The sequence below is a fragment of the Fringilla coelebs genome (assembly GCF_963513975.1).
Source record: "Fringilla coelebs genome assembly, chromosome: 4".
Taxonomy (NCBI): Eukaryota; Metazoa; Chordata; class Aves; order Passeriformes; family Fringillidae; genus Fringilla; species Fringilla coelebs.
In genome coordinates, this window is record NC_140032.1 from 11,303,319 (window position 1) to 11,328,442 (window position 25,124).

At 36.9% G+C, this 25,124-nt stretch overlaps 1 protein-coding gene across 1 annotated transcript in view; it reads right to left on the reverse strand.

Moving 5' to 3' along the window:
- Window positions 1-25,124, reverse strand: part of SORCS2 (sortilin related VPS10 domain containing receptor 2) — a gene marked incomplete at both ends in the record, with an annotated part of 522,327 nt that overhangs the window by 4,625 nt on the left and 492,578 nt on the right. Inside the window, 7 exons of the mRNA XM_084203970.1 lie at window positions 6,606-6,708; window positions 8,239-8,338; window positions 12,912-13,037; window positions 14,653-14,765; window positions 16,425-16,548; window positions 17,684-17,817; window positions 21,671-21,857. Coding sequence (XP_084060096.1) covers window positions 6,606-6,708; window positions 8,239-8,338; window positions 12,912-13,037; window positions 14,653-14,765; window positions 16,425-16,548; window positions 17,684-17,817; window positions 21,671-21,857 — 887 coding nt within the window. The remainder of the gene's footprint in view (window positions 1-6,605; window positions 6,709-8,238; window positions 8,339-12,911; window positions 13,038-14,652; window positions 14,766-16,424; window positions 16,549-17,683; window positions 17,818-21,670; window positions 21,858-25,124) is intronic.

Below are 25,124 nucleotides of genomic sequence, written 5' to 3' on the forward strand. Positions count from 1 at the left end.
ATAAAAAAAGCCATTTTGCAAGAGGGAAGGACATTCCTCATAACCAAAACAAATACATTAAGTAATTAATTTTGATTTTTTTTCTCTAGGGCCAATAACTCCAGACTGTTTTTAATGTGTCTGGTAATGAAACTGGTCATGTGGAAAACTATTCTCTCAATCAGACCTGCATCAAACCTGTCAAACTGCTCACTTTCAGTCCACCATCAAAAGCCTAAGGGAGACAAAACCCAGAAGAATGTCTCTGTAACACATCTGCAGAATTAGCACATATGTTTCTACAATAATTATAATAACCTTCTCCGAACTATTTCTGACAGATTGGAGAAGCATCAATGGCATTATCGAAACAATTTTGACATAATAAAAATGTTAAACATCTCAAAGCCATATGGCATATCAGACCTTTGCAGTTAAGTAAAGGGAGAAGAGCTGCTAGTGTGACTACTGCCTATGAAACCAGGTTAACAAAGTGTGTCCTTTAGTGTAAATCCTGAAGCTTCAACTTACAGCTCCTACATGGCTTACTAGTTAGAGATCACCATGAGCAGAACACATACTAGCAAAGATGTTCAGGAAGAAAGAAGAAACCTCTCAAATTCACCAATAACCATTAAATGTATTGTTGCTAAGACCATTTCCTTATGGTTTAGGAATTAAAGGAGAAAAAAATGTGAGCTATTACTTCTCACTCGCCTTACCCTGCCCAATTCTGTTAAGTGCAGATCCTTTGGGGAAGTTATGAAGCTAAGGTACTCAGTACTCCCACACTTTCTTTTGCTTCTCACACTTACATGGAAAAGACTGTAACATTGAATGGATTGGAGGAAGGAGAATATCACAGGCCTTGAGAAGACATATACTGTAGGCATTAGACTCTTTACACACTACAGAGATCTCTCTGTGTTCCATAGTGGTTCAGCTTTACAAGGAACACACTCAACCCCCCTGAAGGAAATGACAGTCCAAGCCTTTTCAAGAGGCATTTTTAACACATGTGCTGGATATTTTCTTTACGAGGGACGACCACACTGTGGGATGAAATAGGATGTGGATACTGGAGCCTCTCTAAAGATGGGCCTGATTCTGGCAATTTTGCTTCTTACTGCTTGAACATGCAGGAGGGAGGCTGCAACCCCTACTTACACAGAGTGAAACTCCAGTGTACCCTGATGTGCTGTGCTCTTCTTCAAGAAGCAGTTAATTTTGAGTCCATTGTAACTGTCTGAAGCAGGCAGAGCTGAAATTCTTGGGTCTACATAAAAGACTATGTGAAAACATGACAAGACACGAAATTTGACCCAAGAGATTTGTATCAGCAATATGAAAATTGAAAGCACATTTAGAAGAACAGACAAGAAGATTATGCAATAGTTTCTTTGGGGGTTTAACTCATCTGCAAAATGCATGTGCTTCACATCCATCACTGGAGACAATTACCTCTTCTGAACAGCACTCCATGGTTTACATTTTTAGTTCCTTTTGTTTTTCCTATAGCATTTTATTTCAATCATGAAAAAGAAGGGATATTATGCCTGCTTTGAGGACTATAAAATTATGAGCTGGGGCCCACCACTACTAAAGAACATCACAGCACATGATTTTCACCAAGCTCTCCATGTCCCACACCTTTTAGAAGATATTCCAGGAAGTACTTTGTTTTCCTTCCTTTATTCACAAATTCTAATCAATTCATACCCCAAACTGTTAGCACTTAAAAATGTTCAGCAGGAAGGATCAGCAGGAGGGGGATGTGATATTGATTCCTACTCATTTAAGCTCTAGTTTATTTGGCTTCAATTCCTTCTTTGTGGAAAAAAAATTCATTCGCCTTCATGAAACTTCATTTATTTTCCAGAGGCTTGATTAAAATTCAGTTTACTATAAAAAATATGAACATATTCACAAGGCAAAGAGTACGGAATAATGTAGCATTTTCTTGGAACTTAAATAAAAATAACAAAAATAATAATCCATTAAATAGAATACTTTATTGTGGTGTTGACTTTATTATGTTTGGATAAATGTTCAGATGACTGATTTCTTTGTGCTTTAAGGCACTCCTGATATACTTGCCTCTTTCATTTCTGAAATCTTTTCTGCATGCTATTACTTTGATTTCTGAGGATGTTTTTACAAAATATTACGGAACATTAAATTAGTGCCTGTTTTTTTATCACTAAAAGGCATGGATTGGGACTAAGCTTGCTCTCATGGAACATAAAAGTAGTATAAGCAAGGTGGGGAAAAAAGATAGCTTTTCTTCAGAGACTGAAAATGAGATAGTAAGTCAATGAGGCAGAAAGATAACACAGTTCTGCTCCAGATTGTGGAAATGACCCAAGAGGGGGTTCATTTACCAAAATTGGTACTTGATAGTTGCAGGCAAAAAAGGAATACACACAAAATGGTGTAAGTCTGGCTGAAGACGATTTATGGTGATTTGTGAAAACAATGCATGCAGCTTTAAGTAGTAAAGCAGTTTGCAGCAGTTTGCATACAAATTAAAAAGTGAAGATTTTCATACTCTTTCAGAGAATCGAATTTGCTGCAATTAGCCAGGTAAAATACATAAGCACAAAAGCCAGCTATTTGCTCTGGTTTGGCTATTCTAATATCCTGCTATTATACAGAAATGAAAAATAAGAAAATGATGATTTCAGATCTTCCGCTGGTAGCATGATGATTACATGGCAGCTTTGATGTGGCTAAAATGTAATATTCCTTTCCTCCACTTTGCCTGGTGCAGACAGTGCTATTTCCCTTCTCTATACTGTTGCCCAGGATCCCACACCATAAAGCTTCTTCTGAGAGGACGAAGAAATGTTTTCTGGATGGCAGCTTGGAAACCACAAAAAAATACAAACATTGTTTCAAAGGGAACGGAAGAAATGTGTTTTTACTGAACCAAATCTAGTAAAGATGACATGGTATAAAAAAATATATATGCAGATCCCAGATCCACATTAAAAAATAGCCCTGGATTTTTCAAAATTATTTTCCAGCTGCTTCATATTGTTGTGGGCAAAAGAAGCAGCTGCAGTCCATATTACCTGGATGCTAAAACAACTGGAGCATACTAGTGAGCATTGCAACATGTTGTTTGCTTGAGGCACCCGCTCTGTGGTGCTTTTCATAGTCAGGAAGTGAGAGCAGAGCAGAGCAGAGCAGGGCAAAGGTGCTTCACTCGTGGCTTGCCCACCACCCACACCTGCTGACAGCTCTGCTCCTCCTGCACAGGCAAGATTGGTTCACCTGCAAGGAGTGACCCCTTGCTACTTGTTGCCATGCTCAAAATTCCTCCCCTAAACTATCTAAACCAATAGCTCAAACAAACCAAACAGCTCATTTGTTGAACACCATTACAATTAATTTTTAAAAACCCGTCACATTTATAATTTAAAATTTACTTGCCCTATACGGAGTAAAAATAGCCCTAATCTGAAGTCCTTATCTACTCTGATCACAAAGGATCAAACCTCTGTGTTTCTCAAAACATTTTGGATTCTTCCTTTTTTTCCCCCCCTTTATTTAAAGCAATGAACCATGGCTTGGGATTGCCAGGAGGCACTTCCTGAGCTCTGGGACTCCAGCACCAGTTTTTCTGGAAGTGGTGGGATGCACAAAGAAACCATCAGATAAAGAGTGGGGCGCATGAATTGCAGGAATGGGGACATGAAAGGATAAACACTTGCAATTTTACAGCCTGTAAAAACAGAGGGCAGCAGTCTTCCTAGCCAATGCTTAAGTATTTAGGATTAGGGCTTATAAAATGTGACCTACAGTCATCCAATCATTAGCTAGACAGCCATAACAGCTCTGGTTATCCAGCTGATCATAAAATTACAAACTTCAGGAATAATTTGGGCAGGTGATCATGCTCGGGGACAAGATGTTTCAGCACTGAGAATCCATGGGGCAGTTTGGGCATGTTTTGCCATTTTCTATCAAAGCTGTAGGTCTACAAAAAAGCCTGCTGTTTTCTCTGCTTTTTTCATAACAAGTCCTGAACTCTGTCACTGCAAATAGATGACATGCTCTCATGTATGAAGCTGTAACCTCCCTGCCAATCCAGTTAGCATCTTATTTTGCAAGCCAGTCTTTCCATCTTGCATCTTTGCAGGTATCAAACTTCGAGCCAGCAAAGAGAAAGAAAGCAGCCCAAGGCATGTTCATGCAGCCTCCTGCAAACCACCTGCTTTGCATGTGCTCCAATGCTAGCTGCAGGTCCTTAGACCCATTCAGTGTAGTAAAAAAACTAGGATCCAAAAATATTTTCACTGAGGTAGGGAAAAATGAGTTTAAACCCTTCTATTAATTTACATGAATGAAGGGAAAGCACCACCAAATGTCTTCCATCTCCTCCTTAGGTTTGTAAATCATACAGCATAATTAAAGACAGTATTATCATTTCAACACTTTACACATCTGTAATTTCTCTGTGGAATTAAATAATATTTCTATTTCCCCAAGTTATCTGAGTTACCATAGGCCACAGTAATTCTGAAATTATCACGTAAAATTGAACATTTTTTATTGCCTATGGCATTCTTTCAGCAAATTAATTTTTAATACCCAGGCATATAATAGTGAAAAGTCTCCTTAATGTATTATAACTTGCTACTTTTGTATCTATAAAGGACACTCATTTCATAGCCTCAGTCCCTGTGGAGCAGTTTGTAAACTTACATACTCACTGTACTGACTTTAAAGGGACTGCACTCCCAACAAGTACTCCATGGGGATCCAGCAATGCACCAACCATCTCCATCAACACAGGAAGACTTTTTAAAATGGATTAAAGATTTTGGTGGCACAGAAGTTCACAGGGAGCCCATGAGGAAAAAGTGATTTTTGAAACATTGCACTGATTAGGTGCTTAATATTCTTTGAAGAAGAAATTGCAAACGAAGGATGCAACCAAAAAAATTGTCAATTTTGAAAAGCTTAGCAGTATTATTTAAAAAGGATTCTTTCAAATATTGCAGAAACAGATAAGATACAGACTAAAATTGAAAACTACTGCACGGTCATTCATCAATGCCAACAGCAGTTTTTAGGCTACTGGCAAACTTTTGAATATATCTCACAATAATCCTCACTTGCATCTAAATTACCCCCAGCCCCCAAATGAAAATGCAAATGATTTTCACGAATCATATACAGAAGTGCAAGAGACATTAAAGATCACAATTTGTAAATTGTACTGTGTTTTCCTCCTTAATAAAAGCTCTACCTATAAAGCGATGGTTCATAGAGCATTTTAAAAAGAACTCGAAGAAGAATATATTTCTATTCCTTTCTTGAATATTTTATACTTCTTCTACCATGCAGTAATTGTGACTGTTATTTAATTGCTCTCATTTAAGAGCTAATAAAAGATATAAATCAGATAGCTTTTAAAAGATATCACAAGGAAGTTTTATGGTCAAAACGCAAACAGAAAATCCTCCATTGTATTGCTATTGAAATAATATAATTACATCACATCAACCATTTTAATGTTTTTTCCTTGCTTCAGGCACCTAAAAGAGCAAAATGGATTTTTATTCCATTGTAGACAGTCTGATACAGTATTCTGTGTTTTGTCTTTTAAAGCAATCAGTCACTATGAGCTCTAAAAAACTCAGGTTCTTGAAGAAAAATGGATTTTTCTCTATTGACATAAAAATCCTTTAGCTAAACAAACTCTTAATGCTAGATTCATTTACTGCTGTCACAAACTTAATGCTGATAGTAGTTCTATAAACTTGCATTTATTTTAAATAAAAATCAACCCCTAAAAAATGAGGCAAATCAGTATGAATCTTCACTGAGGAAGGACAACAGGAGTTGTTGTTGATGATGATGAAGGCTTGTTTCCAGTATGCTCAAACCCAACAGCTTCTGAATGCCCCAGAGATACAGAAATTCCGGTAGGATAGACTATGATAACAGTCTCCCATGAACAAGAACAAATTATTTAAATTGCACACCAGCTCAGATTAAAATTATTGGCACACTGAAGATACATCAGCTTGTCCAAGGCTGGCATTGCTCAGTTTTGAGATTTCCTCCACAGAAGAAATATTTCATGCAGAAATATTTCTTCCCTCCGCACATTATAGTGCCAGGTTGACGCTAATTTCTTTCTGTCAGTCATTTTCCATGGCATTGCCTCAGCAATTAAAATGTAATGTGTGCAAAGAGAAGCCCCAGAGCATTACATGCTTTGATAAAACTACTTTTTTAAGCAAATCAGCATTGCAGATGCACTCCCTCTCCCAATAGTTTTAGCTTATTCATAACTGTTAGGAGTAATAGAAGGGAATTAATCAGGAATGATATTTTAGTTCAGCTATGATTCTTGATGGTATTATTTAGACAAACTGAACAAACCATAGTTCCATAGTTCCTATATTGTTGATATTTATCTTGGATCACAGCAAGTGAAACAAGCAAAAGTTCAGTACCTTGCTGTCTGAAAAGTTCAGAAAAATATGACTTTCAAAGTGGTGCACTTGCAGTTCTTCAAGGAATCTGCTTTATAAATGACAAACTCTATCTTGCTAATCTATGGATACATCTAATTATCAAAATGCATCTATTGATTAAGGTTTACTTGCCTTTTGAACTTGTAGAGGATGAAAGCCCCAACTGCAACTAGACAAACAACAAAGAGAACCACAATAGCCCAGTAGCCACTGCCTCCTCCAATCCTCTGAGAGTCTGAAACACAAAATAAAAGAACAGTTTTGCATGTCCCCTTCCACATCATTCACATTCCTGAGCATTCTTTTCTATTTAATTGTCAGGTCAAAAACATTGGTTGTTGTTTTTGCAACCTCTTCTTTTCACCCCATCTGGCTTCTTTAGAAAGGCAAAACCACAGAATTAGTTGGTGACTTGTTACTGACGGACAGAGGACCCATTTAAAAAATAGAAAGCAACAAACAGCAAAACCCAAGATCCTGAAGATTTAATTATTTGCGTACTCAGTGGTTGTTTGCATTTTTTTCAGGGAATCCAAAGTTATCATAGTAAGTATCACACACCCTAAGTATTTGCTTTGCAAAAGCAGGGCTGTATTAATTTCACAGACGGAGAAACTAAGGCTCTGAATGGCAAATGAACTTATCAAGGTCATGCATTGGAAAAGGCTGGAATGAACATGGATTTCTTTCAATCCCTTTTGTGCTGGCAAGAAAATGCCAACCCTTTACACCAGACAAGGTACCACAGTGAGACTGTATCACAATTCTACAACAGAAACTAGATAAAAGAGCTTTGTTTTCTACAGAGAGATGACAGATAAAATATCACACCATAATTTTAAAAAATTGATATTGGCTGGCTAAAGCTGTTCTCCCAAAACACACTGAAATTAATAAAGGATATATTATGGGAGATAATGCACAAACAAAAATTACAGGACATTCTCATACAAGATTCAAGTCAAAGCTGGACCTTATGGTTAAAACATCATTTTAACATCTCCCTGTTTAATATACACACATACTCTCTTCAACCACTTTCCATCAACAGTGAATCTGGGGAGGCAGGAAATGCCAATTTCCCTTGCCCCAACCCCATTTCCATTTGTTTTAAATGGAGAAAAACCACAATTTATCTCAGGATGGGATTAGCAATGTGGAGACCCTACAGCAACCTTCCCATCAGTTGATCAGAAGAACAGAGATCCATGGCAGAGATGCAGCAGGCCTTGTGTTAGACCCATGTAGTCACAGCAGCAGAGTTAATGGCTGATAAAAAGGCAAAGAAATTCTGCTTTCTTAGCAGCCAGTGAAACCTAAAGGGCTTTTAGATAACCAGATGAGCTTTTGAAGCCTGGTTGGCTCTTCCTTCAGAGCACTATTTTGTACAGTGAAGGTATTTACATTGTGGTTACACAGAAAAAACAAGAAGCATGTGATACAAATTGTGAGGTAGGACAAAATAGAACATCAAAAAAAATTTATTTGGTTGTGATTGTTAATAATGACCAAATGAAAATGTGTGTGTGTGTGTGTGTGTGTGTAAAAATATATATAAATAACCACATATAAACAGAAATAAAAATATATATTAAAATAATCATATATGCATATGTTTATTTATATGTAACAAGTACCAAGTAAATATATACATATGTGTTATATGTACACATACATATTGATATAAAGATTTTCTTCTTAAATTATTAGAACTTGAACAGGCATCCAGAAGTTGGTCTATTGGTAGGTTTTTTTATATATTTACCTGAGCCGGAGTCAGCTAAAGTCACTAAGACCCAGTATCCTCCCCTCAGAAAGAAACTGATGTTGTGTGCATTCAGGGCCTGCTTTATAGCTGCTATTCTCTGAAAATACAACAGAGAGAATGTCAGATGTCTTGTGCTCTGTTCCACTTTGAGACACTCAATGTTTTAGAAAGGAAAACCTCTGGTTCTTTAAATGGTGAAAGCACTTGTCAATGATGAGTTGAAATCTAAAAGAAATTCAATATTTAAAAATCAAGCAATACTCCAGAAGACATAAAAGCTGAAAACATCACAATCTTATAGCAAAATCTTTCTTTCTGATTACCCAGGTCTTTACATTTACCCACTATGAGACAGACAGCAAGGAATTTGCACGTGCTATTGGGTTTACCTGGGTCATAACTCACACAATGCATAATCCATATTAAAAGCTCCCATTCTCTAACCTATCAGAAGACAACTTGTGATTTCACTTTGGATTTTTTGCTATGAAAATTAACTACTCTTTAAAAATGAACCGCATGTCATAATTTACCTTACCTCCTTACCTATATTGGAATTAATTCCATTTATAGCTAATTTTTAACAATACTCCATAGAAATAGATACATTAATTCAGGTGGAAAAAATCAGTATTCCTCCCATTTTCCTCCAGTGGATAGAGCAAAGTGAAATATGGTCTCTCATATTTTTATGGAGCAGAACCATTAAATATACCCTCACATCTTAACCCCGGATGACAAATTGTCTGAATTATACTTTCTACTTGCTTGTGTCTTCAAAATGGTCAATTTTCTAAAAGATCAAAGCTAGTTTTATACTCTATGCCTTATAATTTGGGACATGACTTCCCAGAGGACGCCAAATTAGAAATTTGCTTTACATCCATGAAACCTTCACAAGTAACTCCTTTCACGATATTATCAATTATGGTGCTCATCTTTGACAAGCTTTTGAAGTATAATGGATAAAAATCCCTGTAGTCCCTCTCATATTATGGACAGACACTATACAAAAGTTAAAATATCATTATTCTTTTTGAAGAATCTCTAACTTCTGAAGCTATTCCACTGCCTTTATTATTTTTTTTTTTTATGTGGGAACGACTCAACGTAATGGTGAAGTGAACATGGCTTCAGTTATTTCACAAGACAATTACAGCAGATGGCTCCCAAGTATTTATCTTGTTGCCCAAAGCCTGAAAAGGAAATGGAGATGACAACTCCACTTAGGAGTAACGCCTCCTTAGGATTAGGAGGTTTTAAAGTGATGCTGCTCTCAATGAATAAAGTTTCTTTGTATCAATCCAGGGTCATTCATGAGTTCATGGTGTACAGTGCCAGAGAGACAGCTACTTTAGGTTAACCAACTTACAGCCAGTAAATGAAATTTCTGAGCTCCATGACTTTTGATTCCTCATATTTTTCTGGCAGGTTTGTAAGGAACCCAACATTTGGTGTGGTTTTTGCTTAAGTGATTAAGACTTGCTTGTTATTTAATCCCCACTGCTGGATTTGAACCCAAATCTATATGAACAACATGTCCTCAGGTCCTCAGGTCAAAAATTTGAATCTCATGTGAATCCAGCCAAAGGTTCTGGCTTACTTATTTCACTGACAGACTGATGTTTTTTTCAGTGCTCATGGGTTGGGTTTTTTTCTGCCCCATGGTATTTATTGAGCTCCTCTCTATACTTCTTAAGTTAAGGTTCATATACCAGCACTTGAATTTTCCATCTTTTTGTCCTACATCCTTTACAATGACAATATTTGAACACGTCAACACAATGGCTCCTGCATTATAAGAATGTAAAAGAATGAAAAATAATGACACTGTTCAAACTCTTACCCACTTCTACATCTTGGGTTCTGACTTTCCCTTTTTGCCAAAGCAACTCATGGGGAATTTTTGTGAAGTAGCTTGTCTGGATAGAAATCTTCCTCAGAGCCCCTGCCTTCCAGATTATAGTTTAATTGCATTTTAATTGACTCTTTCAACTGGACTCATCCCACCTGACATTAGACATGCAGTAGATGTGCATAAATTAAGCAACCAAGTCTTCTCTGGAGTCAATAATTAGAATGGAATACTTTTGAAATTTCTCTGTTCTTGAAAGCTGGTTAAATCACAGTCAGCGTTTATTTCTCACTTCATATATTTGAAACAAACAGGGCTCTTGTCAGAGTGGAATAAAATTTCCAAATTTCCAAAGAGCTCCTCCTACTGCACTGACAGCTTACTTACCATCTTTGTTATTGATGGCTACTTTTATCAGTCATGATTCATATTCTACATGACTAAACTAATAAACAGTATCACATCCCAACACTCCATGTAAAGAACCAATAAAAACTCCAACAAGAAGCTGTTCCCTGCCTGAGCAAGAAATTGTTGCCTTTAATATTTCTGAAATAATGTAAGATTCCCAAATCTAAATGGTTTTCAGCCAAAAACAATGAGGTTCTCTTTCAGAAAAGACATTTTATAACTATGTCTTAGCTAAGGGTATCAGGGACACCTCCAAATGTGCAGAAAACATTCTGAATTGCTGAGTCCTCACAAAAGTGTCACAACTCTGACTTTGGGAATTGGCTTGAGCAGCACAACAAAGCACATCTTTCCACTGATTCATGATAAAAATCTTCAAGATTCTCTTCTAGTAACAGAAGGGAATGTAAGGAATCTTTAAATATATGACAACATGAGTATTTTCCTGCTGACTTACCAGAAGCTATTGCTTCTAAGCTTATTCATACAGGGTGTATTTTCAGGATATTTCTCAAGTCACAATTGATTCTGATATAACACTTTTTATCAACATTTTTGCCATTCAAGTCTAAAGCAACAAATGTATATGCACATATCAATAGCTAAAACAATGTCCATTAGCAATAACATACAACCAGAAATGTAGGCAGCTGTCACAAGAAGACTGGCTGTACATCTCTACAGCACTGTACTCTACAAAACAATAATTGCTGAGATGTGAGACTGGGGTACCTGACTTATCATCACAGCACAGCATAGGCCGCTGTAATTGCTCCTGTCTCCCTTGTTCCTGCTCCAGCCATGGGGCTGACCTGGTTCACCCTAACAATGTCAGAAATGTACACATATTCTCCAGATTATACAATTACTTTCCCGTTCCCCTGCTCCTCTAGTTGCAGAAAACCTTTGCAAGGTCTTACTGGAGAACTAATTACAAAACTGTGTCCTGCTACATTACTGGGACATCCCTATAGACACACTGAACGGAAGCTTTTCCAAATCATTTGCAGCATGGGATTGCTCCTCTTTATGCTTTAAAGTAACTCACAGGATGTTTCATACACAAACATGAGAAAAACCTTGAGACAGTATTGATTTTAACTGATACTCTTTAAGCTGCCTTGAAGCACAGCACTAATACAGAAATTGAGTTTTAAAAGGAGCTAATATGCATAACACTTTGCATTGAAGTAAAATGTTTGAACAACCAAAAGAATCTATCACCATTAGTTTCCTGAAATTATTGAACATATCCATTCCCCACAGGCTCAGAATAAGAAATTTCCTTTAGAAACTTCACCTTGCTTCCTCAAGAAATGTAAATTTTCAAATAATTTTGAAGTGGTAATATTCCCCTGGCTGAAAGGCTTAGTTCATGAATGGGTCTCTACAAAAGAAATGACCCACAAAAATTAACTGTTTCATGCAACACAATCAGGAATTCAGACTCCAAGGAATTCTCACTGTGATTACATGGGAGAACAGTGAGGGTGTCTGCCAAAAAAGCAGAAAGCTTTGTGCACCCACACATTTTAATGACAGACACTTGTTCAAGTACTTGGACAGCTTCAACATACTCCAACATTGGACCTTCCAAAGTACCTTCCTTCTCATGAACTCCAAACACAATCTATTTGGTTTATGTTAATACAAAGAGCTTTGTCTTACCTACTTCTCCAGCTCTTCAGAGACTGTGACCTTGTCTTAAAAAGCTGCAAAATGCCCTTCAAAGTTAAGGGTGCCTTACACTGATTCTTTGTCACTGGCAGGACATGAACTGCAAGGTACAGGTACAGAGCTAGGATCTGTTTCTTCTCTATCACAGCAAAAGGACAAATATAATAAATTGTAAGTGCCAAACAGTTTTCTGGTTTTCAACTGGCATGAAGTCTTTTACTATGGAGGAAACATTGTTTGAAAACAACTAGGAAGAAACTAATGTCTGATTTTCAATCCTGTGTTCACTAAATTTGTTTTGTACCAATTGAAAACTTACAAGGGCAGAAAATACTTGCTTGATGTTCTTTACATTATGGGTCAATGACTAAGGTTCTGTGTTTGTTTGGACCTGAAATCTAATTTCCTTCTGAAGACAGTGCAGAGACTTTGTTCTACTGGATCTTCACAGAATTACATGCATCAATGCTGTTTATGTTTAAAAGAAGACCAATATTAAATATTCTTGAGAAACACACTAATACCAGAAAGAAGTAGATTATGCTGGTCTGTCAAACACAGCAAACATAGCTGCTGTAGCATTCACATCTATCTTGTCAGATGGGAGTGAGATTTTTACATAGGCAGGGATCACCTCTTAATTTCATGTAAAGGCAATGAGAGTACAGCCACTTATTGCAAAACAGGATGAAGTCTGTCCTAGGCAGATGTGCATTGCTCTCGTTACCTTATCACTTGTTATGCTTCTTTTCTTTTTTGGTTGATTTGCTGGTAATAGCACATGCAAGTCAGCAGCTGTGGGCAGACCAGGTTTCACAACTGTCATGAGTGTTTCTTCAGGTATACTGGTCTCCTGTGAAGACAACACAGACACACTTTGTGTTTTATATAAACTACATATGTAACTCCACCTATGGCTTTTAGACTTCATTGTTCAGATCCTTAATATCTAAAGGGAATTCCACTAGAAGCTGAAACATGAACAAAGCCAAACATAAATGTACTGAAATGTGAGTTTCTCTTTGAATATTGGAAGACCTAAGTGGTGTTATCACATTATAAAGTAATTCAGTGGCATCAAGAAAAGAAGCAAATGAAGAGGTTTTTAGGTTTTATCAAAACTCTGCAATGGCTGAGCACTTCAGAGGTAACATACAAAAAAAAATCCTAAGTGGTTTAGGATCTTTTGTGGGCCATTCAGACACAGTGTAGACTTAGAAGTGCATATTCGTTACAGCTAACTTTAGCTTCTGAAGGTTGCTTAGGAAGGTGCTTAATGGACAGAGAAAGGTCCTTCAGTGTGAGACTAAGAACACTCAGGTTCAGCTCCTGAAATGGTAATGAATACCTTCATTCCCCTGCTGAAAGTCAAGTGCATCTCTTCATAAAATAGTTTGTGCAAATTTAGCCTTTAGTCTCAAATTTCTCCATGTTTGTACAATGCATCCACACAATTTTAGGGACCATACCCTGGGCACTTTCCTTGGCCTTCCTCAAACAGATTCTGAAACTCCATTAAATTGTTCGTATACTTTGGCAAATGTTTTAGTAATTATTAAAATGCAAGAGTTATTTTATAGGGGAGTAAAATATTTTTTGACTGGCACTAATGGAACTCATTATGGAATGAGCTGAAGTTGATAAAAGCAAGAAATTAATTTGACATTTGATAAGAATCTCAAAGAAAAAAGAGTGGGAAACTCTATAAAGTCATAAAGTTTAGAACCTGATTTGCACAATTGCAAATCCAGGATGAATAAAATTATTTAAAATTCAAATGTTTTATAAACAATATCAAGCTGTACCTCGGTGCTATTGCCCTCATGAAAGCCAGTGTGTGCACCCTCAGTTGCTGGCAGGGTGTGTGCCTGAAGAGCTCTCGAGCCCAAAGTTTCTGTGAAGTGATCTAATGCCACAGCACTACTGCATAGTTTGTATTTGATTTAACCTACAGGATTCAGCTGCTCCAAATCCAGATTTCTTCTGTGAACATGCTCTGAAAAATAACTGTACAATTTATGTGCCTATATATTATACATAATTTTCAAAGTTACAGAACAAGCTTAGGAAATTCTTTCTGCTCTGTTTTTACACAAAGATAATGTCTTTTATAGTACACATTGCTTAGCTTCTAAATCTATCACATTTAAGCTACTTAACTCTTCCTGCTTTGGAGTCACCAGTGTTTGCTAATATGTCTATCCCTAATCCCAGAGAGCAATATTTAGCATTAATTGCCAATTAGGCTGTGTTAGACCTAAACTGTCTGTGTTACAATGTCATCATCGACAGCTTGCACTTAAAAGTGACACTAGGCTCAAACCTGCATGAAATGTGGCTCATGAGGTTCAGTGTATTATTCTGCTCTGCCTCCATTTCAAAATATCTTCTAAATGAGAAGGTATTAACTTAACCTTCAAGCTTTACAACTGGCGAGGGAACATTTTATGACCAATCTGAAGGAGCACCTTCGCAAGAAGTCGCGTCACCACCCGCCCAATGTCTTCCCTCCACTCCGGAATGTCGGGGTTGTACGTGTCCAGGTCCTTAGTAAACTTCAGAGGAAGAACATGAAAATGTTCTAGAAAAACAAAAAGAAATAGCAAGAAATAAACTAGATTGCAAAAGGGGTTTGATAGAGCTACAAGTCTCTATTTAGCCCTTTGTGCTGTGCAGCGCTGCAGTATCTAGGACCCCTGCTGCTCTCTGTTGTCAGGCGTTCCATTTCTTTCTGTATTTTCATCAACATCATCAAAATTGTGCCCAAAGACTAAAAAAGGAGGAAGAAAAGGAAACAAAGCAGATTTACATACATGCTCTGGGGTCATAATGTTCCCAATAATTTTCCCCTAGCTCAATAAGGGAGTACTAAAAAGAAGTCATTGGTTTCTTTTATTTGAAATGAAAATGCACCAATTGATTTTATTCTCACTGAAACATAAGTATGTGGGGGTTTTTCCACTAGATGTTTCTGTTTTCTGTATAAAATGAATACCTTACTCCATAAATTAGATATGAAAATAAGAACAGAAATTATATTACAAAGGCTAACTACTTCCTTCTTTGAAGAAAAAATAAAACAAAGGTACACCCACAATATTTCTCTGGATATTGTCAAAAATATCTGAAACACTAGAAATGGGATGATCCTCAGAAAGAAGTCTCTGAAATCTTCCCTTTCTCCCTACAGGATCCTTGGATGAAAACCTAGGGAACTTAATGCAAAGCAGGGATAGAGAACCTCTGGAATGCACAAGTCAAACCTGCTTGGCTTTCTTTTTCAAAAGTTTCTTTATTTTCCTGTTGGCCAGTACTTTCATGCTCTTAATATCAGGATTGGCAAAAGAAGAACTGGAATGATAGAGACATTGATGTAGTCACACTGAGAAGCTTATATGTCTAAAAATTTCTTAAAAAGCTAATGCATTTATAAGTGGTAGTATAAATATTATATCTATTTATCTTTGAAAATGAGAAGGTTCATAAAGCTCCATTTAGCATAACTGGGGGTTTTGCCATTATTTAAAATTAATAAGTATACTAAAAGCAAAAATAACAGAATCTTTTTCAGACAACAGAGATGCATCACGTCTTGTATTGCATGATAGCTGAAGGCTTTTAGCTCTGCATTAAAATAAAAGCTTTTATACTTATCAAAGTTCCCACATGTGACAGCACAAATACAAATGTAAATAATTTCCCAGCACTGCATTTTTCACAGTATATTCTGCCTTGTCACAACATTATAAAACACAAAAAAGCCACACCAGGACACAGTATGGAAAAAGAGCTCAAGGGTTATTTAATAATTACTGCAGAGCTATATTTGATCCAAAATCTCAGATAAACATCAAGGTAACAGTGACATATTGTGATAAAAGGCAATTATTTAACATGCTTTTCAATGCTGAAAGCATTTTCTTTTTTTTTTTTCAGAGGTATTTAGACTACTTACAAATTTTGGGAAACTTTCTAGTCACAGACCATTTAAACACATATAGCATCTGGCAACCACAGTAACATTTAAAATAAGCAAAGGAAACAAAATGTTTAAACTTCCCATAGAATCCCACTGTTCAGCTTTGTGGAGTTATTTAGTGACTGCTCATGCCTCTAATTTTAACAATTAAATCAGGCATTAGATTCAATTTTACAATAGGTTCACTTGTGGTAGGGCTGGTTTAAGAGGTCCAATAAAAATATATATGAAACGAAAAAAGGAAAAAGACTAATGTCTCACCAAAAACATGGACAACTTTTGAGTCCTGAAGCATAGAGCTCCCACAGGAAACTTGCACTGTAACTCTGACATCACCTGTCTCAGCAAACTTTGTCACCAGAAAATTCTCCAATGTAAGTAGTGGCTTTAAAAAAGCAAAGAACAGTTAAAAACAGAATTTCAGCAAGAACCATGAGAACAGTGCTACAAATATCACCAAAAAAATTTCACATCAGATTTAAATTTTTCACTGTTTTATCAGATTGATCAATAACAATTTTCAATATAGAATTTTTCTTTCCCTAAAAGGATCCTATACAATCAGAATAGCAGCCAGATGAGGAAATCATTTTTTTTTAGAATAATCAGTCAAGCATTAGATTTTCACTCAGATCCCACTAAAATTAATGGAGCCTAAGACTCAACAATCTCTGCAAGATTATATGAAGCAACTCATTTGCCTCAAAAAAATGTAGGGTATGTTAGGGTCAAAAGGATTAATGATGTCAGCTTAGAGCACCAGCCCACAGTCACCTGTAGGGTGGAGCTGAGATACTCTGTTCCCTTACCACATCCTTAAGAGTAACAAAATCCTTCACAAGACCCTCAGTGCCTCTTCTTGCAATGCTAAAGTCAATAATGATGAACAGATACAGGCTGGGATTAGGGTAGACAGCACATTCACAAGAAGAAAGTTCACTGCACTTATTTGAAGCATTCCTCTGTCACACTTAGTCTGCCTCATAAAGAAAATATCTTACTTATCTGTTATTGAAAAAATTACCTTAAAAGAAATTAACCCAGCTATACAATACATACTCCCCTACAGAAATACTTGGATATTTAATGCTCTAGGACATGTTTATATGGATTTTGATCCCCAAATAAATAACACTAGCTTGTTTGAATGCTCTCAATGTTTTGATAACCTTTAAGAGAATACATTTATTTTTGATATGACAGTTATTTTAGACTCACAGAAAACATTTATCTATACAATGAAATAAAACCAAACAACCTATGTTTGTTCAGCACTTCAATTTACATCACTCATGTTATTAGCTTGGAAGTGCATAAGTCTAAGTTTCATCATTCACCAGTTATGATCCCAAATCCATTCCCGTCTAAAAGCTGGGGGTTTTTTCACAGGTAATGAAGTAGAAGAAATTGTTGTTTTTCCCCCACAAAGCCAACAAAATTTAGAAATTGAAAGAAAGGGACAACCTTTTTTGGAAAGAGATTGAAATAATCTCTTGAAATAATCAAAACCATTTGTGTACCTGAAGATTGTTTCCTATCCACCAGTAGAAAACTGTCAGGTTGGGGTTCTTAGGCAGGATGATGGCTGTCAGGTTCACCTCCTGGTTTCTCCCAATGACTGGAACCACTTCTAAATTTAAAGCCTGGAGTGGAGCTGAACAAAGTTTCAAAAATATCATTGAACAAGAATCCATCAGTTTAATTACACCTCCTTCCCCAAAAGCCTCCCAGTTGATCACCATAAGGTGAATTTATTTTTCCCTCCCTCCTTTCCTTCCTCTTCTACATCCATGTTGAAAGCTATGGACATAATTGGAAAGACCTCATTTCAACGAAAAAACATCCCCCAGATGACCCCAAAACCCCTCAAACCAAATCTTAAAGCAATAAGACAGATCAACAAAAAGGGCTTCTCTCATGCCCATTCATTTCATTCATGTCCAATTCAAGAACACATAAGCAAATACTCCAGTTAAAAACTGGTAAAGGCAATCTCAGCTTTTTTTTTTTTCTTTTTTTAACCTCAGTAACAAAACATCAAATGAATAGAAATCTAACAAGTCTCAAATTGCTAAGGGAAAATCAGAAAACTGAAAAAGAATGCTGCTGACTACTCATTTTCATTATAAAATATCAGCTGTTAAGCTCACACAAAAAATCTCATTAATTCATGCTTTAAAATAGATCTGTACATCAGGGGAGCATTTATTTGCAAATCAAAATAGATAACCTCTGGACTCCAAAATGTGCCTTAGAGCAAGTTTATTCCTTTCTGAACTACTAAACCCATAAACATTACTATTTGTTTAAAAGAAGTGCATCATTACAACAGTTTTATCTGATTGTGTTATGTTTATTAGTGTTGTTCTGTTTCACAGTACAATAACTGTGTTGAAAGAAAATCTTTCCCTCAGTTGTTTCCCAGTATATCTTCATCAGAAAGTCTGAAGGTAAAAGCTTTTTAACAGTACAATGTGGTAACTAGAATTTCTTAACTTCCTCCCCTGCACCAACTACCTGGGATATGAAACCACTGTATAGATCAGTATTCATTCATTACATGGAATTAATACTAATCCCTCCATTTCTGTTCCATTCTAAACATCTTTTAACCCATTCAAAGGTTTTTCATCTCAGTGCTAACTTAATAGTAATTAACACTGCTCTAAAGCACTTCTCATATTTTGTATCAGGGACTGAATCATTGCTGGTTCACTTCTAATTTCACTTTGACTAAACTGACTGAATTTCTGAGAGCAAGTTGTCCAAAGCCCTTTTCCACCTCACTTCACTTGGTCTGTGTGGTGCTTCATCCAAATGTAAGGCTCTATTTTACTCTGCATTTTCTCCAATAACTCTTTAACCACCTACATGAATTGAGGAAATGTTGGGTGCTTTAACAAACAAAATTTCTTCAGTAGCTTCCAGAGGAGTAAAAATGCTTCTCTGCTGACGGTGTCTCGAAGAAAATTCAGAAATGTTAGGAATTTCATTAAATTTGTTCCTCCTAGAAATAGATTTTCCTTCTCAAAGGATCTGAGAAACATTTTTGCTTCGCCATAAATTTGTGTTTTCACAGAGGAAACAGATTACTTTGAGATATGGTTTTGTTCCTGAAGAAGATTACTTTCTTTTCCAAAATTTTTAGAGGCCAAGTTGTTTGGTACTTGAATGATGACTGTAATTTCAAGTTTGCTGTTTCTGTACATTAAAGAGCTGAGAATAATTACTGCAAATCCTTCTGCTTGTCTCTGTTACACAATTCCATAATGCATTTGAACAAGCTTCATAGCACCCTTAAGTGTGTACAATTAAGACTGAAGTTACATGATTTATATTTAACTAAGTTAAAAATTCCATAGTTTCCAAAGTTCCACACTATACAGGTCATGGTTCCATGAGAAATAAAATGCATGCAGCATATGAATTAATGTATGTATGCAGTTCTTTAGTTCTTTTTAATTCTGAGTTCTTGGGCCTCTACAGTTGCCTACTCACATTTATGCTAATTCTAATTTCTAATTTCTCTTGCAGTTCATTAGAAAGTTGTAGATTCCTTAATCTGGATCAGAAAGTATGATTTGTATGACAGGAAAAATTTCTTGTAATTGTCCTGCATTACAGAGTATGCCATAGCAACGTGGCAGAAGTGAAAAGACTTCCTCTGCCATTTGCCTCTGAAAAAATTCCCTGGGAATAATACATCAGTTGGAGACTGCTGACTCCTGAAAGAAGAATTCTACAGAGACTCCTGTTTTCATGGTATTCCACAGTGAAGAATGTCCCTTAATGGCTATCAGTGTCTCACTAGAATGTAGAAATTGCAGTTTAATTAGTGCCAACTAATTTCCTCAAATCTTGTAATTTACCTAAAAAAATTAAACAGAGCAAATCATGTGGAAAGCATTTACTTAAGCAGGCTGTGTAACACACTTCCATGAGTCTGGCAGTCCCTGTGCAGCAGCCAGGGGCAGGCTCAGGAAGGGATCACATCTGCCCCAGTGCCCTGCTGCCTCTGCACTTCAGCACCAAAGTCCCCCTAATGCACCAGTTGTGTAGAACAACTCTGCTTTCTGCAATTTTAAAATCTGCTGCATAAAAGAGAATCAACATCTTTTAGTTTGACTGTTTATTCTAACATAGGGCATGGTAAAAGCACACTTTGAGAAAGTCTTCTGCTTTCCATCAGGGCTTGCTACTGCTTGTCATTCTCTGAAGGGTTAGAAGTTATTCTTGGAGAGAAGAACACCACACAGAGTTTTTTCCTGTTCATTGCTTGTATAGATCTACTATTTCTTTGCCTACTCTACTTCTCAGCACCTAGAAGCTTCTCAAATGTAACAGTGAAGCCCTAAGTAATTTATCTGATCTCTCCGGAGTTTTCAAATGATTTAAAAAAGAAACACAACAAAGAAACAGATAATGAAACTGAGTTGTAAAATTTGATTCTGATTCTTTCTGCTTGATATTAACAGGAGACTGGTCTTTAGCATGAATGTGTTTGGCTTTGTCTGCTACACAAAGAAGGGCTGGAAACTCTGAACTCAAGGACACTGACTAGCAAAATACAAAAATATCAGCAGTCACTAGACAAGCTGACATAAAGCAGATGGCTCTGTGCACAACCTGGTATATGGCTCCAGTTTTTTCCATTGCTTTGGGATTAGGATGGAAGACACACCACTCACAACAGAGGGAAACAGACACCTGGAGAATGCAAGATGAGTATCTTTCCCTTTGATGTTACTCGTTTCTGAATTTTTTTGATGCATCTGAAAACAGGCAATAGCTGTCTTGAATCTCAAAGGAAGAGGAGAAATCAGTTCCACTTTTGAGTTCCCTTCTTCATTTCAGTTATGAGATGACTGAGGTACATTAAGCTTGCAATGGTGCATGATATTCCCTGGGCCATGCTATTCTTTATTTTATATCTGTTTGATTGGGTTTTTTCAGTCTTAATTAAGGAGAGAAAGAGAAGTACAAGTCAAGTAATACTGCCTGCAAACATGAAGTTATATCCAAGTACTATTTAAAACTCTGTGAGAATTAACTACCTAAAATTTAAATTTAGAAACACTGAGATTTTGACTATTTTTTTAAATCATACAAGAACTCATGTTTCCCAACATGAATTAACTTGCTTTACACTGCACTTGGAAGCTCTACAAAGACATATCTCAAAGAATTAAATTTTAGCTGCTAAGGCTGTCAAGGGGTGTTGAATCAGGAAGATGGATCAAACCTGAAATTTATACTGAGGCATACTTGTTATTTAAAAGATTAATAAACCATCCTTCTGCCAAATCCAAACAAAACTAATTCTGACTCCTACTGGATTAGGTTTACAAGCCTCTGCATTAACAACACACAATACTGCAGAGCTGCATGAGGATGTTGAAAAAATACAGTCTTTCCTAATTGTGACAAGCAATTTTCTTTCCTCCTTCATAGCTGACATGAGGTTTGCACACAGTGGCCAAAGTAAGAAAACCAAGAAGCTGATTTACAGTTGACTTGGACGAACACCACAGCCTCGTCATGCCCAGCCACGTTCTCGGCCTTCACGGAGACGCGGTAAATCCCGGGATTCTCGTAGCGGTGACGGATGGGCTCTCCGGTCATCGTCAGGTTCACGTATATCGCCTTAAAGCCATCCCCAAGATCCACCTGGTATTTGGTACTCAACACATCACCCTAAAAGGAAAGCACATCAAAGACGTCTGCAATGGCCACAACCAAAATAGACAGGACACATGTTCATAACCTTTTATGGAATCACAACAGCGTTTTCAGCCCCAGCCAGACATCTTGACCCAACAGCTGCAGTAAAATCACTACTGCCATGGCGATTACATTACTGCAACAGATGCTGTGTGCACCAATAGAGAAAATACCATGTTTGCAGAGCAAGGTGCTGCCTTAAAATTATATACCCCAGACCACTAACCAAGTTGTAGGGCACAGAAACCATCACTCTTCTCTTAATGCAGCTGGACATTATGTAACATAATGGTGCAGGGCAGCCCCAGGTTCAAAAGTGATGCTCATGTGATTGTAAACAACTGAAGATTGCCATTTTAGCAATTTACTACTCATCACACAAGTTTCTAGCCTTTGTAATTAAAATAGCCTTTGTAAACTAAAATTAATTGGCTTAGACATTCTTCACAGCACTTTCCAGCCACCCCTTCTTAGTGTCAACCATGTGGCCTTTAAGACCCAAGCTGGGATCTTCACAGAGTTGTAGAGCGTTACACTGAGCTACCGACATGCCAAGAACTAACATGCTCTAGTGCAAAATTTGATGTATGCTTAACAAAGCAGACCACTGAACTGAGTTTGAGAAATGGTTAAAAAGTCCAGTCAAATAATTCTGTCATGTCAAATAGCTCATGGAATTTATAACTCATAATACTTCTGTTAAGTGCTCCTTTAAGTGACACTGTGTTCCTAAATTCAGGCCTAAAGTACCACAAGGCTGATACCACTGTCAGAGGACAAACATGCCCATCAGTCATGTTGTCATGGCAGAGCTGTTCAAGCTGTTCAATCAGGCCTGTGCCACATGGACTGGTCATTTGGATGCAGTCAAAGGAAAATTTGTTTTAGCTGGAAGCAGCAACACTTTCCCAATACTACTGGCAGCACTGCCTGAGCAAGGGGCCCTGATTCCTTAACCTCCAGCAGTGTGGATGCTCCTGTATGCTTCCCAGAGATCATGGCAGGCTTCAGGGCCAGGCTTCATAGAAAAGCCTCTTTGTTGTGGAAACACAAGCATAGATTTCAAAAACTACCTTTCCTCTAGGAAAGGAATGTATACACCCATATGCTGGTCAAGTGACATGAAAGGCCATCAAAGCAGAAAAGTATTGACATTACAGTATTCAAAATCACTTCATTTCTCCAAAAGCCACTCTCTGAAATTGCTTTATTTCAAAATTTATTCCTAAAAGGCAGCACCAATGTAATTCTTTTCATGATGACAACGATCAGTGGTTGCAATAATCTCCCGAGGAAACTGGTGAATTATCCAGAATTCTATTCTATTCTATTCTATTCTATTCTATTCTATTCTATTCTATTCTATTCTATTCTAGATTCATCAGGACATGTGCCAGGCATCTTGTCCAGCCCTATGCTTTTTCCAAGAGAGGTTGGACCAGATGATCCTTGAGGTCCCTGCCAACCAGTCAGTCTATATTTCCATGATTCTTTGAAAATCAAAGGAGGAACCATGCCTAGAACGACATACCATTCCATTACAAAAGGAAGGAAAACATACTATTATTTCCTCCTTTTATTTTTTTGCAGTGTGGATGATTTTCTTCCATGTTCTATCACATGAAACAACATTGCTTATAATGTAAAAAAATACCCATAATAAGGAACCTGTAGGAGTATCAAATATCTAAGCACAATATTTCAAGACACATAAAGCACTGTGAAAGCCTCTTCATTGTGATTAGTTTTTTTCCCAAATAATATGTTTCTTTTGACAACAGAAGAGTAGAATTTTGCAGAGGAGATAATATGTTATAAAAGTTTAAAGCAGAAGAGATATCTGCTTGCCAGCAATGTGTTAGTAAGTGGAATCTCTTTAGATGACATTAGCTTGCATACAATTCTTTTTCACTCTATCTAATACTAACAAGTGTACATGCATATTTTTTCCAGGTGAGACAGAAACCAGCATTGAAAGACAGTACAGGAAGGTTCCCTTAACATTTCATTCTAATAACTTCCCTAGGGTAAAGATGAGGGTGCTTTCTTCAAAACACGACAGTATTGCTATTTCCTCACCAGTGAAGACAGAGTATGGAGAGATAGCAAAACAGTAACAAAGGGAAAAGGCAGATAAATGTATAAGGAATTGGGGCATCCACTTCCATAAAAAATAGGAGGTTGTCATGACATTATGAATTCATATATTCAGCCAAGAAAATTTGGGAAAGATTATGACCTATTTATTTGTTATTATTATTTCTAAGGACAGTTGCAAACTGCCCAAATGTACCAGAAGCATGCTTCCTTTCTTCTTTGATATCTGGTATTCCTGCACCTAACAAGATGCATTCACAGAAACAAGCAAATTAATTTTGTTCACCAGAGAAAGTAGTATGTTTTGGTTTGCTGTAGTAGAGCTGATTCTTAAACTCAATAATTGTTACGAATTCTCATTAGACTTTGTCATACAGATTAAGTCCTAAGCAGTGCTCAGAACATTTGAGTTTAAATATTATTCTTAGCCATAGAGGGCACCAAACTGCTATATTTCTTCTAAATCTGTCTTCCTCTTTGATGTATGGAGCAAAGACTTCACCAAAAGACACAGCAAGGGATTCTCTCCAAGATCCTTATTTCTGGAGATTTTTGAATAATTTTAAATGTTTTTCATATTGCCACAGAGATTCATCAAAGCTTCAGTAGGAAGAAAGTCAAACTGCCAGTCAAAATCATTAGAGTCCAAATTGCAACCAAATGCTCCACGCTTACAATAAACATTTCCAAACAAACTCTAAAAAGAGAGGGCAGCAGGACTTGCCACACAAACTGTTGGGGCACTGCACGCACTGGGACAGAGCCTGCAAAGCATTAAGCAGCCCAGTGTTCTGCATGTAACCTTCTTGATTCTATTACAGAAATAAATCCCAAGTGCTCGATTTATACTGCACAGGTTTGCCAAAATGTGTGAACTTTCTTCAAGTTCTTGCAAACCAGAGGGGTTAGCCAGGATTACAATACTCTGGTAACCTGAGCAGAGCAGTTTTAGCTTAATGCTAAAAAACAAGCATGAGAAAACAAACCCATGGCAAACAATTAATCTGAGAGTTACTCGCTGCTGTTGGTCAGGGCTTTAGGGAATTGTCTCTCAATAAACAGAAAAAGCCCCTGTATCTTTGGCAACACAACTAATATATTAAAATATTCTTACACTGAGCTATTTGCTGATTTCTGTAAGGC